The sequence below is a fragment of the Hyperoodon ampullatus genome (assembly GCF_949752795.1).
Source record: "Hyperoodon ampullatus genome assembly, chromosome: 4".
Taxonomy (NCBI): domain Eukaryota; kingdom Metazoa; phylum Chordata; class Mammalia; order Artiodactyla; family Ziphiidae; genus Hyperoodon; species Hyperoodon ampullatus.
In genome coordinates this window covers 112229418-112248044 of record NC_136917.1, presented here as the reverse complement: position 1 = coordinate 112248044, position 18627 = coordinate 112229418, and the positions used below count along the sequence as shown (strand labels likewise).

General features: G+C 43.7%; 1 protein-coding gene across 1 annotated transcript in view; it reads right to left on the bottom strand.

Moving 5' to 3' along the window:
• Positions 1-539: 539 nt before the first annotated feature.
• The window catches only part of SERINC5 (serine incorporator 5), a gene marked incomplete at its 5' end in the record, with an annotated part of 71794 nt that continues 53706 nt past the window's right edge, over positions 540-18627 (bottom strand). The window contains 7 exons of the mRNA XM_079701600.1: positions 540-806; positions 4614-4758; positions 5425-5464; positions 6908-7012; positions 8377-8443; positions 14930-15056; positions 17548-17643. Coding sequence (XP_079557726.1) covers positions 659-806; positions 4614-4758; positions 5425-5464; positions 6908-7012; positions 8377-8443; positions 14930-15056; positions 17548-17643 — 728 coding nt within the window. The 3' untranslated portion in view covers positions 540-658. The remainder of the gene's footprint in view (positions 807-4613; positions 4759-5424; positions 5465-6907; positions 7013-8376; positions 8444-14929; positions 15057-17547; positions 17644-18627) is intronic.

Here is an 18627-nt window from a genome sequence, read left to right as displayed (position 1 = left end):
ACCCAGAAAGGATGAGGGGAGCTCTGGGAAGGGCAAGGACAGAGTGAAGTCTGATTCCCAGCATCACAACTTCAAAGGGAAACGTTTGGGGGCCGGGAGGAAACAGCACAAGGGTGGAGTTAAAAGCAGATGCTTCCTCTTGTAGCCAATAAATACCAGGGAACCACGAGCAGGGGTCCTGCAGGCCGAGGTGGGGGAGAGGGCTCTGTGTTCTGTCAGGAGCTTAGGGTTCCAGATTCTGTCATGTCTTTCTATGTCAAGGATAGGAATAATAGGCCACACAAGGTAAGCTTTTCTCCCTGTGATAAAATGTCATGCCCCAAACTCTGTTTTGGTAAAAACATGCAGAAGGAAAATACTAGCCTAACTACTATCCCAGTTTTTAGGGGTAAGACACACACAAAATATATCACTCAGGATCAACTCGGGTGAACATTTCAATTTTGGGGGGACAAACTGGTAGCTTCTTTTCAAATTTCAGAATTAAAAAAGCTAAGCAGGTGATTTTTTTTCCCCCTGTAAGTTTTTTTAGACCCACTCAAGCCAGCCAGGGGAATGCCAGCTTGTCACAAAGTACCAGTCACTGCTCAGACTCCTGGTACGTTTGTTCAAAGGACATCACTTCCAGCCTGCAGAACCAAGGAGACTGCTCAGATCCTCACACGGAGAAGTGCGGAGAGGGTCGACAGAGGGGCGCGACCAGCGTTCCCAGGTATAACAGCACACATATCCAGCAGGAAGCCATCTTGACCCAGAAGATGGACCAGCTCCCGCTGAAGAAGGTTTCAATGTTGGCACTTTCATAGCTGTGGAAACAAGAGACCCAGCTGTGATCAGTGCAGGGAGAGAACAGGTGGTGAGAAGGTCTCTTCCACCAAGTCTGTCTCTCCCTGCTTCCACCACCTCCAGCCTTTCTTTTTTCCCTGACAACTCAATTCAGGTGTAATTCACACCCACTTAAAGTACATGATTTTTATTATATTCATACACTTGTGTAACCATCACCACAATCAATTTTAGAACATTCTCATCCCCCCAGAAAGAAACCCTGCACCCTTCAGCTGCCCTCTCATTTCCCTCCTCCTGCCAGCCCCTGCCATGCATTTATCCACTTTCTGTCTGTATGGCTTTGCCTATTCTGGACATGTCACCATGCATGGAATCATGTGGCCTCTTGTGACTGGCTTTTTTCACTCAGCATACTGTTTTCAGGGTGTATCCATGTTGTAGTATGTAACAGTACTTTATTCCTTTCTGTTCCTGAGGAATATTCCATTGTGTGGATATAGCATCTTTTGTTTATCCATTTGTCAGCTGATGGACATTTGGTTGTTTCCACTTTTCGGCTATTATGAATGATGCTATTATGAACATTTGTGTACAAGTTTTTACGTGGACATACGTTGTTTTTTTTTCTCTTGGTTATATAATTAGGAGTGGAATTGCTGCATCATATGATAACTCTGTGTTCAACATTTTTGAGGAACTATTTTCCAAAATGGCTGCACCATTTTACCTACCAGGAGTGAGAGGGGGTTCCAGTTTCTCCACATCCTTGACATCTGTTATTTTCTGCCTTTATCCTTTCTTAAACTTCCAAAGCCAAAATTTTAAAGGAATTCTCCAGGTATCACTGGGAAGCATTAGAGGCTCTAACACCCTCTTCTCCCTCAGGATGTTGGGGAAGAATCTCCTCAGGGAAGCCTTCCCCATCACTCTATTTGAAACCGCTGCCCCCAGCATCCCCGACCCCACTGGGTACTCCTCATTCTTCTTCTTCATTTTTCTCCCAAGTAGTCATCACTGTTTGACATGTTGTATTTGATGTGGATCACTGTCCATCTCCCCTATTAGAATATAGTCCCTACCACCCACAGCAGTGTGGCATGAAGGAGCCACTCACATGTTTGTTGTACAATGAGTCTTAATGTCTATCCTAAGTTATTCTAATGTCTATCTTAGGTATATCCTCAGGCACAACAAATTATGATGCAACAGAAACTTTGGATCGGTCAAAGAAATCTCCAAAAGGAATCAAAAAGAATCTCCATGTAGTGACAGGGAAAGTCAGGCCCATCATGTATTGTCCATCATGTAAGTTAAAAAACAACCCTCAAGGGGGAGAATATGTGTAATCACATTTATGTTTTAAAAATTATATAGGCTTGGGCTTTCCTGGTGACGCAGTGGTTGAGAGTCCGCCTGCCGATGCAGGGGACACGGGTTCGTGCCCCAGTCCAGGAAGATCCCACATGCCGCAGGGCGGCTGGGCCCGTGAGCCATGGCCGTTGAGCCTGCGCGTCCGGAGCCTGTGCTCCGCAATGGGAGAGGCCACAACAGTGAGAGGCCTGCGTACCGCAAAAAAAAAAAAAAAAAAATTATATAGGCTTATAAATGCACAGAAAAGGGATGAAAGGATACATACCATATAGTTAGCAGTGGTTATGGGCTGGGGGGGGTCCATTGTTACTTTTCACACTTCCACCTTTTTTTTTCTTTTTTGGCTATGCCACGCTGGCAAACCCATGCCCCCTGCTGTGGAAGCAGGGAGTCTTAACTACTGGACCACCAGGGAAGTCCACATGTTAGTTTGTTTTAAGAAGATGTTTCAAACTTTTGTAATGAAGGTGTAAAAAAAAAAAGACAAAGTACAGAGTAGAAAAAAAGAGTGTCTTCTCTTTCTTTTTTTTTTTTTTTTTGCGGTACGCGGGCCTCTCACCGCCGTGGCCTCTTCCACTGCGGAGCACAGGCTCCGGACACGCAGGCCCAGCGGCCAAGGCTCACGTGCCCAGCCGCTCGGCGGCATGCGGGATCCTCCCGGACCGGGGCACGAACCCATGTCCCCTGCATCGGCAGGCGGACTCTCAACCACTGCGCCACCAGGGAAGCCCCTCTTCTCTTTCTTAAAGGCAGAATTCCATGTTCTTCCTCCTCACTGTTACTATGCTCTCAAGACTGCCCACGTGCCATTAACCTCCCATTTTCTTAAAGCTGCAGTATCACCAATTGCCAGGCTTAAAAGCATGCCAACAGAAGGACTTCCCTGGTGGTCCAGTGGTTAAGACTCCACACTCCCAATGCAGGGGACCTGGGTTTGATCCCCGGTCAGGGAATAAGATCCCACATGCTGCAAATGAAAGATCCCGCAACTAAGACCTGGCGCAGCCAAATAAATAAATATATATTTTTTAAAAAGCATGCTGGGCTTCCCTGGTGGCACAGTGGTTGGGAGTCCGCCTACCAATGCAGGGGGCACGGGTTCATGCCCCAGTCCGGGAGGATCCCATGTGCCACGGAGCTGCTGGGCCCGTGGGCCATGGCCACTGGGCCTGCGTGTCCGGAGCCTGTGCTCCGCGACGGGGGTGGGGGGGCCACGGCAGTGGGAGGCCCGCGTACTGCAAGGAAAAAAAAAAAAAAGCATGCTGACAGACTGTCAGGAACGCGGACTGTTTCTGTGAAGATGAGTACAGCAGCACTTGGAGAAGAAGTTAGTTGACTCCAAGAGATCTGATCTTCGGGCTGTAAAGAATAGGATGTTTTTAACAAACAACCCAATCCGAAAATGGGCAGAAGACCTAAATAGACATTTCTCCAAAGAAGATATACAGACTGCCAACAAACACATGAAAGAATGCTCAACATCATTAATCATTAGAGAAATGCAAATCAAAACTACAATGAGATATCATCTCACACCGGTCAGAATGGCCATCATCAAGAAATCTAGAAACAATAAATGCTGGAGAGGGTATGGAGAAAAGGGAACACTCTTGCACTGCTGGTGGGAATGTGAATTGGTACAGCCACTATGGAGAACAGTATGGAGGTTCCTTAAAAAACTAAAAATAGAACTACCATATGACCCAGCAATCCCACTACTGGGCATATACCCTGAGAAAACCATAATTCAAAAAGAGTTATGTACCAAAATGTTCATTGCAGCTCTATTTACAATATCCCGGAGATGGAAACAACCTAAGTGTCCATCATCTGATGAACGGATAAAGAAGATGTGGCACATACATACAATGGAATATTACTCAGCCATAAAAAGAAACGAAATTGAGCTATTTGTAATGAGGTGGATGGACCCAGAGTCTGTCATACAGAGTGAAGTAAGTCAGAAAGAGAAAGACAAATACCGTATGCTAACACATATATATGGATTTTAAGAAAAAAAAATGTCAAGAAGAACCTAGGGGTAAGACAGGAATAAAGACACAGACCTACTAGAGAATGGACTTGAGGACACGGGGAGGGGGCAGGGTAATAAGCTGGGATGAAGTGAGAGAGTGGCATGGACATATATACACTACCAAACGTAAAATAGATAGCTAGTGGGAAGCAGCCGCATAGCACAGGGAGATCAGCTCGGTGCTTTGTGACCACCTAGCGGGATGGGATAGGGAGGGTGGGAGGGAGGGAGACACAAGAGGGAAGAGATATGGGAACATATGTATAACTGATTCATTTTGTTATAAAGCAGAAACTAACACACCATTGTAAAGCAATTATACTCCAATAAAGAAGTAAAAAAAAAAAAAGAATAGGATGTTTTTAAAAGACTTTTTTTAAACAACTTCTAAAACATCTAAGACAATGGGGCCACTCACTTGAACCAGTTGGTGACGGTCATCATCACATAGAGGGAAGCCAAGAAGAATACGAAGTGGAAATAGGCATAGCTGTAGACAGTGCTTCTCTTCTCATCATAAATGACCCTCGGGCCCTCTTTCACATTCTGCTTCTCTTCTGTGTCTGTGAACCACAAAGTGAGCACAAGCCCAGTGAGTGAACACATGCATGTTTACCATTTGTGCAAAGCCACACTCGCTAATTTCCATCCCAGGGGCTGTTGAGTAGAAAAGCTGTCAAAAATCATTTGTACCCTCAGGCAATTTCATCTATGCCATAAGTCCCAAACGCCCACCTCACCCCAGAACCTTCTATAACAGGATGAGTTATCTAATGTCGGTCACATTTATTTTAACAGAAGAGACCCCTTAAACACACAAAACGTATTATAAGCTCAGAAGAAAATGAGAGGGCAGAGCAAGAGTTCTCAAGCCCCTGGGATGCTCTGATTCAAGAAGAAAAGTAAGCTGAACGAAAGAAATTTTCCAAATTATCATTCCTTTAAAAAATGCACCTCCCGCTCCTTGAAATCTCACTGGGTAATGTAACTTATATAAACATGACCCAAAATATAGACTGTTCTTCGCTTGCCAGAATATCAACACAAACGAATCCCAGCAACCCTTTGGGAAGAATGTATAAAGTGTAACACATAACAATAAACCAGCTCTGGAATAAAAATTTCCTCTTACCACTCAAGTTATTTGTGCCTGAATCCCAAATGCCTACAGACTAGAGCTACAGGTCTGCAGGGCCACACGGAGCACAAAAGGAAAGCTGTCTACTTACCCTCTCCACCAGAGCCGAAGCAAAAACAACACCGGGCTACCTGCGAGGGCAAAACCAACAAAGTCAGGCGGCTTGCTTTCTGCTTTTCTATCTCCACGTTGGTTAAGAACTAAAGGCCACCTATGTGCCAAACCTTCTGCATCTGAACTATATCCCAAGCCCCGAACTGCACGCTTCACTCCTTCGAAAGGTTCTGATTACGTATCTGTTCTTCCAAGACGCTCTGGGGGCTAGTGACAGGAAATAAGGACCTGGAGGTGAGCCACCCAGATCCCATTCCAAGGTGCTCCCTTAGTGCTTGCTCAGCTACTGCGAGGCTCTAGAAGGCAGCTCCAGGCTTTGCCCCAGCTGTGGGTGGCCCCATCCTCGAGGGAGCCTATCCTGGGCAACCCACACAGAATGACAGCTCACGGCAGGGCTGTAAAGGCGCAGCCACGGACCCCTGGGGGACAGCTCTGATGGGTCGCGTATCTGCTCCGAGTGCCCGGGGGGGGAGCAGTGGCTCTGCCCAGCCTGCAGTGCCCTTCGACTTCACCCTCTGCCCCATGCTGCCCCCTTCCCTCCTTCCACAGGTGTTGGTCCCTAATAAACATCCTGCACCTCAGGCTCTGCCTCGGTGGCTGCTTCTGGAAAACTCAACCTGGAACACAAAGTGAATGAGACAAGGTCGCCACACTCATGGAGCTCACTCCTGGTGCTTTGCTCTACTGGCTACTTGATGAAATCCTCTTCAGCGCCTGGGGCTGGGATCATTATCCTGTTTACACGTGAGGAAACTGGGGTCACGCAGGCTGATTAACTGGCCTGAAGTCACAAAATTAGGTTAGTGACAGATCTGGGAGAGGAACGCAGTGAACCCCAATAGGCAGCATGTGGTATCTAGGAGATGGTGGGGCTGACAGACTCAGAAAGGGTAAAACTAAGGGATCTGGGTCCAGGAGGCCTGCCCACATTTCCTATTAAAATCGGGCTCTGAGCTGGCTGCCTCATGGGGGCAGGGGTGCTGGGGACAGAGATGGATGGGATGCCTTCCTTTAACAGTCCTTGGTTCCTTCCAAATGTCATGCCATGTTTCTGACCTACTCAAAACAATAAATAATTTTAAAAAATCAGGGTACGAAAAATTACTACAGGATTCCAGAAGTACTCTGGTAAACAGAATAAGAAATGTTACACATGCCAAGACAATCTGGGAAGTGCTGGGTCCTCAGCACCTTCTGGCTAACAACCATTTCACGACAAAGAACAGAGAGCCAGGGGCAAGGACGCGGGAGCTTGAGCCTTCGTCCCATTTATACACCTCAAAGCCAAGCCCTTTTTCCTTCATGCATCAAGGAAATTTGTCATAGAGGGATTGGCCTTGACAGAATCTTGGATCAAGTGATACAGTCTAAGATTCACTAATTCATTCAATGGGGCCAAGACATGGTATGCTGGGGTCCCAGTTCTTTTGAAGCTTAAGTTACAACAAGAAATGACTAACTCTCTCTTTCAAAGGTATATCCTGTGAAATGCGAGGCAAGGAGTTAGCAAACCAACTTCCATCCCGTGTGCTCTCCAGTTCAGAGGGAAACGCTGGGGCTCTTTCCTTGGAATGAGAAGAAAAACATCCTCTCTTAAATCTAACTCGGAGACTTGCTGTTCTTTGCACTTTAACTGTGTACACAATGGGGATATTGAAGCCAGAGCAGTCCAACCTCAGCAGGGGGTGACCCAGTCAGCTGTGTGAACGACCACTTGCCTTCTAGAGGCCATTCTCTTCTGGAGAATAGGCAGTAACCCATTCAAACTCAGCACAGTTTTCTCCTTCTTCAAGTGACAGAAAGAGCTGGTGAATGATACTGGCAGACTGACAACCCCTCATAATGGTCCACTGTCTCCAGGTCAGGTGCAGGGAGGACCATCCCCAGAGACCCACTGCAGAACAAAGTGCCCATATCTGGACAGACACCAGGGCTCTTCCTCCATGCAGCCAGGGGTTGGACGCCAGGCAGGATCAGCAGGGCCCGCAGAGAGCAGCTGAATCTCGAGCAGGGGTGGTTAGGAACACAGCACAGACTCTGGAACCAGAGGGCATGGTTTACACGCTGGCAAATCAAAAGTTTCAAGGACTTAACTTTTCTGTTTTTCCCCCTTCTGTGAAATGGAGATAAAACCCTCCTTGTGTTTCTTTGAAGATTAAATGAAGTCACAGATGTAGCACTTAGAACACAGCTAGTCTCAGCCATCATTGGAACCTCCTGTTCGTTCCACTCTTGGGGTCAGGGCTGAGTCTCTTCCTGGCTGCCTCCATCTGATTAGACCTTTTGTGACCTTGGTGGATGTTCCACTGAGGGCCCCAGAAAAAAGACGTTTGCACAAGAATGAAAATGACATTCTGCTGACCGACAGGCAAATGCTGACTAGCCTGGTTCTTCAGACGCCGACTGTTCTCCATTCTTCGCCCCATGAGATGCCCACCTGCTGGCGCTGCTGCAGTTAACAAGCTCACGTACAGACAGTGCCCAGCAGGGCGGCACAGAGCGCAGGCGCGTTCCTCCCCTCTCCTTCCCACAGCTACCGTATGACCTCATGGCCGTGCCGTGTACGGAGAGCGCAGACAGGTAAAGACGAGGGGAATGGGCCAGAAGTTAAGACAACCCGCACACATTCTGTTACAACAGAGGAAATGAGCAAAGAGCAGCCCAACGAGCTACCCAGGCCTCTGGTGGGAGTGGGGCAGCCGAATGCCACACCAGAGGCCAAATTTGTTGGAGGAAAATCAAGGATTTATTTTAATCCTGTAGTATATTCAGGACATTTCTTTTCCTGTACGAAAATTATATTCCTTCCTGAGGAGAAAAATGGGATCATGGAATACACACCACTAAAGATGCAAATAAACACATAAAAAGCCTTCTGAAAAATGGGTCTTCTGAGAGGAAGCAGGGCAAGAAAAGGAAATGAGCTTACTTCCAGTTCAGGAGCTGCGTACCGCCCCTGCAGAGCATCGGAACTTGATCTGGTCGTAGATGTCAAACTAAGAGATAAATAAAAAGGTCAGCAAAGCCTATTAACGTGTTATATCACATAGAAGGAGGGCAGAGCCTCCTGGCGGACAGAGGCTCCAGTGAGAGGCTCACTCTAACCTACAGTTCTGCTTAAATAAAAGTCTATTTTAACAACCCACTTTATTCCAAAACTGCCTGACCTGTTCGATGGCTGATGCTTTTTTCCCACGTTGCATGAGATCATTTTATGCAAAGAGAAGTTTATAGGTTAAAAAAAATAAAAGTCGGGGCTTCCCTGGTGGCGCAGTGGTTGAGAGTCCGCCTGCCAATTCAGGGGACACGGATTCATGCCCCGGTCCGGGAGGATCCCCGTGAGCCATGGCCACTGAGCCTGCGCGTCCGGAGCCTGTGCTCCACAACGGGAGAGGCCACAACAGTGAGAGGTCCGTGTACCAACCAACAGTCAATCAATCAATCAATCAATCAATCAATCAAGTCATTTTTTGATCCTATTATCTTGGTTTTCACTATTGGTTTCCGCTTCTCCTCCCTCAAATGCCAATAATTTTTAGATTTCATTTTTATGTTTCCCCTCCCTTTGACTAGTCTCACTTAGAAGGGATCAAAAGCAATGAAAGAAGCCAGAAATGGCAACAAAACGCAAAGGCATGAAAAGCAAAGGTCATCGCTATTTTCTGTGATAATCAGCCTTTGGCAGAACAAGGTTTTCTGTTTGGAAATTCAGCACAGAGTAGTTATCAGTGTGATTAAAAAAAATTCTTCCTGCCACTCTCCCCATGCCTAGAGAGGTAAAATGTTATAAAATCTGGCTTACAGGGGTTAAAAAAAAAAAAAGGTATTTATTTTTCCTGGGGGGAAAAAAGGACCATTTTAAGCAAATAGAAAAATATTCAATATATATGAATAATCTTTACAGATCGATTTAGCAAATATTTACCGAAGGTGTGCCATGTGCCAGGCCCTGTTCTAAGCACTGGGGACTCAGTGAAACACACAACAATCCCTGCCCTCCTGCAGCAAGTGCGCTAGCCTGGGGGCGGAGGGGCTAGTGGAGAGGCAGGAATTAGGAGACTCATTTCAACCAAATAAACTGCAAGACGCAGCACTACCTTCTCTGCTCATTCTCATCCTCTCTCCCAAGGAGAGAAGAGATCGATGAGATGCAAATAAACAATAAAAAGTTTTCCTCATAAAAAGGTCCTCTGGGATCCAAGAGCATTGCTTCTTTTGTGGTCCACTCAAGTCCAATAGCATCACTTTCACTTCTGCTTTGAACAGATGGATGTTAATGGAGGTCCACTCCACTCCCACTTCTGACTTTGAGCCTGGTCTGAGGAATGATAGAAATGATTCCCAATGGCTGTGCGCCCAAGAAACACATACACCTTGCTCCTGCACTCAAGGGCATGCTACATTTTGTGCATATGAATTATGATTTCCTCCGTTTCCATGGAGGAAAATGTAACTTAACTTTAGGAAGAGATCAATATCTGGAACTTTCATCTGAAAGATGATATTTATTCTTTAAAAAAAAGTTCAAATAAATATTCCATTTCACAAATTCTTGGGAATAAAATGGTTTCATAAAAGCAAAGCTTTTGATCCTGGCACCTCTGCCACTTTGCTTCCATCATCAGAGAGCACTTTAAAAGGGGAAGCTTTTGTTCTCCTAAAAATACCTATAATCAGTTCATCATTAGTGACATGTGACTTCTATAAGTAGATGTTACCATAAAATAAGGTCTTTATTCAGTCATGGCCTTTACCCGCAAAACACTCTTCTTAAAATTACTGAGAAAATATTGTTTTTACAAACTCTTTAAAAGCCTAGGAAATTCTTATTGTCTGCACTCTGGCTATTACTAAGACCCATCTGGTCAGCACAAGACAACAATTCCCGGATTATCCATAACCTCTTCCCTTCCAGGGCTAAGGCCTGAGTGACTTTAACCCAGTACTTCCTGTGGGGGTGCGAGGAGCCTGACAGCATTTGGTTGGGACAATGCTTCAGTGGACACAGAAGGTCTAATCACCTTATTTGTTTACTATCTCGAGCCCTCACTCACCAAAAGCCAGGGGCATCTTGCAGTTGTTGTGACAACCAAAAAAGAAAAATGTCTCCCTGCTACCCCCAACCCCTCCCAACCTCTGTCATGTCCAGAATCTCTTCCATGTCCAGAATCTCTTCCATATTGGAAGAATGATTTGCAATGCAGGTGCCCCTCCACATCTGCTTCAGCGGTTCTGGAACTGGCCAAACTCCACTAGGTCACAGAAAATCTCTAGACAACACGTCCAGACTTTCCTATCGGAGACCACAGATTCTGCCCCTGACAAACTTACAGGGCCCTTGAGAGATCCCGTGACTGTTCTCAGACTTGGCATAATCAAGTTCAGTTATGTTCCCAGTGGAAACAAGAGTTGGTGGAAAGGGGCCCTCAACATGTTCCTGATGCAGAGACATGAAAACTTCTAGCTGGCAGGTTAGGGAGTAACAGGATTCCCAAAAGGTACTCCCCCCCTCCTTCTTAAATAAAAGCAGTAGGTCCAGAACACACCAAAAGAATAGATAACCCTCCTTGATTTGCCAACTTTTCTCCATTTAAACCAATCTCTCCAGTGCCATCTTACCAATCTTGCACCTATTTCCATATGTTCTGCTATAGTGCTGTGAAATGTCCCATTTGGAACTAGCAAGTTGTTTGACCTTTATTAAAGATTCTTAGTTTTTCCAATTTTGTACTCAAATTCCTAAGACAGCTGAAAAAAGAGTTATTTTTTTCCTCTTAAGCATAGCTAAAACTGAAATAGCCAGGGAACATTTTACAGCACAAATGCCTCCTAATAATGCAATTATGCAAGTCATCCAGCAATTCCACCTAAGTGAAGGATCTTACTCCAAGTCTTCCCGGGGGGGAAAAAATGACTATGAACCTGTCTCTCCCAATACACCAGCAAAGGAGATGTAAGGAAATGTTTCCTGAACTGGGGGAGAAATATAGGAGCAGTCTCCACATCTCAATTTTCCTTATGTGTACAACGAGGGAATTGAACTCTTCTTTTTGGGGGTGGGGTGGGGTGCACAGCTTGTGGGATCTTAGCTTCCCAACCAGGGATGAAACCTGGGCCCTCAGCAATGAAAGGACAGAGTCCTAACCACTGGACCGCCAGAGAATTCCCAAGAGGGAATTGAACGTGATCGACTCCATGATCCTGTCTCATCTGACAGTTTGTGAACTTGAAGCCAACAGAATAACAATTTCAATCAAAATCTAGAGACCAAGGAGGGACTTAAGGAATAGCTGGGGGAGGCCAGGGCCTATGACAGCAAGGATCCAGGCCTAAGGGGGTACAGGGGCATCCGCTTATAGAAAGAGCCATCGGGGGACTCCTGACAGGGTCTGGGCTGTGACATTTCTTTACAGCATAATGCCTGGGTACAGTAGAAGAGGCTTTGGGAGAAAGGGCAGCCTCAGTTGGAAAGCTGGCGAGTGAGTTTTGGCTGAGCCCTTCTTCCAAGCTAAGACAGCCAAGAGTAAAACAGCCTCATAGTGAGTGCCCAGAAGCAGGACTTGGGACAGAGAGCCAGAAACTGAGACTGGAGGTCATCATGAGAGCCTCCTAAAGAAGTGTTTCAGAGAGAGAGAGTGTGTGTCGGGGGTGAGGAGACTCCAGTTGGGTGAGAACATAGCACAGTGAGCCTCTAAGATCTTACCAAAAAAAGTTAACCCCAATCCCAAGCAATCCTGGACTTCCACTGAAAACAGGTGATTTCTTCTCCCTTCAATGCACACACCACCCAATCTTCTGGCTTCCTACAGATTCTATGGAGAATTCTAGATATTACTGCAATCATCTTCAAATGACAGTTTTCGCCCAGGCAGTGCAGCCTCCTTCTGTAGTATCTTCCAATCTCTCAATCCTCTGAGTCTAGGAAAGTCAAGATTTGAAACACTCCTAATTGGGCCGCCTCTCACGCCTCCCTGTTCAAGGCCCTCCTAGGCTGAACTTAGTACCCCTTGAGCTCCAAGATGCTTGGTATAAAGTTCTCAAAGCCCATTCCTCCTAGAGCTGTGGTGGGTAATCAGAGCAAACATCAGTCACTCAGACACCCTCACCCCACCCTGGGCAGCACTTCACTGACCCCTGAGGAATCACCTGCCATCACCAGGCAGTGTGTTCGTGCCGTGTGTTACACCAATACCCTGGAGCTGCCTGGCTACTCCTCATCTCCACTCGGTGTGGCTGCTGTTTTCTGTCTCCTCGTTCCTTTGCACGCTATGGTTTTGCAGTTTGATTACCAGCATTCAAAAACGTTTGTTACTGGCATTTAGACAGATGTTAAGTAGCAGCTGTCAGCTTTGAAAGTTGTTATCTTTTGGGAATATCAGATTAGACCTTACCAACCTCCACTAAAGTGCCTCTAAATTCCAAAAGGAGCAATGTTTTATTCATTATTTCTCACTCAAGGGTGGCAGTGAAAATCTAACAGGGTGGAAATTCCACACCACAAACCAACACCACTGGTGGCAGTTCTATCAGCACATTAAATAGCATTTTTGCCATCTTTTCCATTGATGGGCTTAGAGCAAACCTATGCCCTATTTTTGTCTAAGGGCACAAACATTTTTTATCATGCAGGATTAGGCATTCAGCAACTCAAAAACATATGATTTTATTCTATCCAATATCTTTACAGCATTTTTTTTCTGATAGCACAAACAAAAAGAAACACTAGCTCATTGTAAAAAATATATATATATATATTTTTTTTTTTAGAAAAAAACAGAAAAAAAAGTTCTCCCTAATACCACCACTCTTACAAGCTTGGTTTATCTCCTTCCAGGAGTTTTTCTACATGTGTAAATACAACTATATTTTATTTTAAAAATGGAATATTCTACACTTATAGTTTAGTAACCTACTTTCTCCTCACTGGATTTACCAATATTTTTTTACATACCAATACAGAAAAAAATGTGAGTGACAAATCGTAAAATTAGCCATGTTGCTGACACTACTCCCCAAAGCCCAACAATAACAGACTCAGGAAGGAAAAACTTAAGAAAGGAAGGGCTGAGAATCAGCATTAAAATGTGGGTGGCCTTTATGGGTTTCCTGAAAACATTCATTGATAAGGGCCTGAATCAGTGAACAAGTATGGAATTAATAACGGTGCAAGGCCAGAAACCGGTCACCACAGTCCCTTCTGCTGCAGCATGGAAAGGCTGTCACCACATCACAGACAGGCTGAGAGCTTGCACGCATTTGAAAGCTTGATGCATGACTGTGAACACATGCTTTATAAAAATCAGTTCTCTTGTCTACGTCTGTCGTCTATGTCTATGTCTGTTGGTCCCTCTCTATGGCATTAGGGGGTGTTAGAAGCTCTAAGAGAAAAAGCCAACATGCTCAGAGAGACATTCTATTTATACAAGCCATGACCACCAGGATGGTACAGTTTTGGCCAGAGGAAGATTACCATGTGCCTGTGACTAGCTGAAATTTTAGACACTGAAATATAACAAATGAGGGACTTCCCTGGTGGTCCGGTGGGTAAGACTCCATGCTCTCAATGCAGGGGGCCCAGGTTTGATCCCTGGTTGGGGAACTAGATCCCGCATGCATGCCACAACTAAGAGCCCACATGCCGCAACGAAGATCCCGTATGCCGCAACTAAGACCCGGCACAACCAAAATAAATAAATAAATATATATACACACACATATATATATGTGTATATATATTTTTTTAAATAAAAATAAAGAAGAAATATAACAAATGAAATGTAAAACACAGGAGTAAAACCTAAACATGAAAGGGTTACTGTCAAAGGGAAGCTTGATCATCAGTGAAATATGTACCTGAAGTAAGAAACTTATCATTCCTACCCTTTACTTTTCTCCTTCTCGTATCTTCTACAGATTTTGAAGGTGGAATAAACCTCACCCCAAGCATCTGCAACACAGCCTGCTTATGTATCACACCTACTTTTGGAGGAATGACTTCGCCTCCTTAATAGCAATGTGGGTTTCAGCATAAAAGAAAAGGGATGCTTCCTGTCTTTCCTGGACCAAGCACAGAATGACTGTGTATGGAGTACTTTGTACTCTTTCCATCAACAAGAGAACAAACGGTATTTCCGCTGGAGTAGAAAGTTGCCAAAACATTCTGGCACATACCACCTCTTCCTCACTTTGTGCTCCCTTACTCTCCAAAAATGCTTTAGCAAGTAGTACTCAACCGTCTGTTAAAGGATTGCAACGTACCATATATATTTATTTTATTTACTGCATAGAAATACAAGTTAGGCAAATGAAGTCCAAACACCTAGATTTCATGCTGTAATACCACCTTTTTACTTCGGGCTACATTTTCCCTCTTCCTCAGATGGTATTTGTTTGGCTGCCTCACACTGCCAAAACGTATTTAAATTCTCCTCTTATACTTTTAAAGTCTGCAAAGATGGCCTTAGGTAACTCCTGAAACTTACCAGGAATACAAGATGCATGCACACAACAGAGTGGTACCCAGTCCAGCAACCAAGTTTTTGTCTCTGTACAGGTCCTGACCAAAGTCAGGCACACAGATGGTGACGTTCTTCCCATGCTGATCTAGAACTTGTGAAGAAAAGGGAAAGGAATCAGAGCCAAATTAGAAAAGCCTGCTGTAACTCAGGGATGCATTCACTTTGGGAAAATTCATGCAGTGCAGAACAGTGAAGACTCAGCACTGGAAGCTTTTCCTCTACTGTCCCACTCGACTCAGACTAGATTGTTACTACTGTGAAGCACCCTCTGCCACCCAGGAAGCCTCTCGGAGCAAGACCCTCAGGTTCCAGCTTAGTGCTAAAGGGATCATCAGTCCCAGGACTTTCTAAGAGTCGTGCTATTTTTCAGAACTATTGAAACAATAGTAAAGAGTAAACGTAGGTCATTTTTCAGTTGATTGGGCAACAGGTAGCGTGCAGCTAACTGAGAGCATCCTCCATGTCTATCCTCCCTGGAGGAGTGTCAAGACTATTACATCAAACAGGAACCTGCAGGAACTGCTATCTGGCCGACAGCCTGCACCCAGATGAGAAGTCATTTTACTGTTGGTAATAGGACAGTCATGACATCTTACGGCTGTAACATGGGAACCTCCTCAAGTGGTCTAGAGCTTTAAAAACTTGTGAGAGGCTACATAACAAAGATTTCTATCATATTACCATCACTAGTCGTTTACTTTTTATCTATCACAGAGTCTTCAATTTTGAACACCCAAGCTGGATCTGTTTGCCAACTCTGCCCAAAAATAAGAAACATAAACATAAAATAACAGGCTAGAAACCATTTTATAAACATGTACATTCTAAGAGTTTAAGGTTGGACTAAAATTATTACTGGTGCTCCCACTTGAAACTGTAAACTTAACTGTGTGTGCTGTGGTTTAAGGAATCTTTATTCTTAGGCCAATGAAAATTTTCTTTACAAAACGGACCAAAATATGAACTTTGCTATTTAAGTAGTACCACCCAAAATTAAAAATAAAAGTTTTTTTTCTGTATTTAAGTGATACCTGCCATTAAAAAGAAAAATGTTGTAACCAAAAACCCCATTAAGTTAAAAACAGAGATTAATACGTAAATAGTCAAAACACTCATAAAAGTCTTAAATAGACTAGACTTAAATAAACTTAGAGTCAAGATAGAGATTAAAAAAAATTATATCCAGGATAGACTATACTTAATATAAGACGTACAATTATATTTGCATTGTACTATAAATAGCTATAAAGGCAAGACCCATATGTAGTACATGTATATGCTAAAAGTTTCAAATTATCTTTGCATTTGCTTTCTAAATTTAAAAAAGGAAAACAACTTCAATTTTCTATTCTAGAGAAAAAAGAGTACATGCATTTCACCTGATGTATATAAGATAAAATGTACCCAAACATATTCACGTGTATATGAGTATACATTTATATACACATTTATATATCACAAAAGTGATAAAGATGATGAAATATAATGAGTTTGGAAATCAACACAAGAAAATTTGGTCCTTTACTGGGAAAGCTTATAATATAATAGTGCTTTTACAGTTCTCAAATATTCATTGCAACTACTCTACAAGAATAATAGGTACCCTTTATACAGCACCTACTACATATCAGGAACTGTACTTATACTTACATACACACACATACTCATTGAAATCTTAAAAAACACCCTATAAAAGAAGAATTTTATTTAATTATCTTCTTAAAATAATAATTAAAATTCTTATTTTAGGGGCTTCCCTGGTGGCGCAGTGGTTAAGAATCCACCTGCTAATGCAGGGGACACAGGATCGAGCCCTGGTCCAGGAGGATCCCACATGCCATGGAGCAACTAAGCCCATGCACCACAACTACTGAGCCTGTGCTCTAGAGCCCACGAGCCACAACTACTGAGCCTGCACACCACAACTACTGAAGCCCATGCGCCTAGAGCCCATGCTTCGCAACAAGAGAAGCCACCACAATGAGAAGCCCACGCACCACAAGAAAGAGCATCCCCTGCTCCTGCAACTAGAGAAAGCCCGCATGCAGCAACAAAGACCACATGCAACCAAAAAAAATAATAATAATAAAATAAAATCTTTTTTTAAAGGCGAGATATCTAGGGAGAGAAAAGTGACTTCATACAAGTTACTTAAGTGGCAGAACCACTCCCATGCTCTTTCTACTCTGTTACAGTCAGAGAAATGATCACCTAAAGAAAATTAATAACCATCTAAAAATAATAATAAAAAAAGAGCAAAAAAATTTTTCTTGAATATTTTTGATTATTTCTTGAACATTTGAGTATTTCTGAGCAGGAAAATGCAGATTAGGCCTCAAAGCAAACTCAACAGCCCTCCTTAGTTCATGTCTTTCCTGAACAGCAGGAAGACTCAGGAGAAGGAAGTTTCATGCTCATATCCCATGTTGAGGACCTCATTTAATGAAGAAGTCTAGATCATCTCTCTATTTTGATGTGTCATATCCCTGATACTTAAATGATAGCTCACAGAGACATAGTGCTCACTCCACAAATGACAATATTCATCCTGCAAGCACAGGCTCCCTAACAAGTCGGCTTACCTACTTCTACAGGTTTGCTGGACAGAGCTGAGAACGTGAGATACGTGACGTAGCAGCTGATGAGACCCGACTGCAGTAACCCAGAGTGAGGCTGTCCTGGAGAATGAGAAGAGACAGTGTTTTAAATCAATGATGAGAAACCATATGTGCCTTAAAAAAACAGGTCTCCCCCGAATGATATCCCTCCAACTTGGAGCCCCACCCTTCAAGGTAAGAAGAGGTACGTAATGTGTTTCTCAGATGACACCAAAACATTTGGGGAGGGGGCGGGGAGTGATACACTGAACCTAACTGCTGTTTTAGAGACGACAAGTTCTACCGAGTTCTCTCCCAACACCCTATTTTGATAATAACTACAGCTGTACTGAAACAAATTGCCTGGTCTCCCTGAGGTTCATAACATTAGTTCTTAAATCACAAAACCTCCAAAGAAAATTTACCATCGTTATTTGTGAGATCACATCGTTTAGTGGGGTAAATGATGGACTTTATAGGGAGGGCCTAGATTCCAGATTCGACAAGGCCATCAGACACTCATAGTCCATGACAGTGGGAGAAAGCCCATATCTGTCAATGGACAAAAAAACCTTTGGGAATACCAGAGCTGGTCCAAACCAAAGAAGAAGGCTATGGGACTGAGCATTCACTGGGAAAAGGGCTTCAGTGTTACAATATTTAAATTAAACTGTCCAGATGGTTGAGAGTAACCAAGATGTGATAAAAGGAATTTATCCTTTTTTTGGTGAAATTTTCAACCACCTGCAGACATAAAAGGATTTAGTTTTACCCAGTCTTCCCTTTGATTAAATTTATTCCCAGAGTTATAATTATTAAATTATAATGACCAATAAAGGTAAAAAATAGGCCCTTTTATGTTGCTCTTTGGCATGGGAATAAGACTCACCTTACCAATTAATGGCATTAAACCAAATATTTCAAAATATTATAACTATTTCAAAAAGTAGGATTTAACCCAAAGAATATTTTAATCTGAATACTAATGTTTTAGGAAATTCTTAATTGATCAATTAAAGGAACTAGAGGAGTAATAACCATCTCAATTTCAATAATGAACTTCCA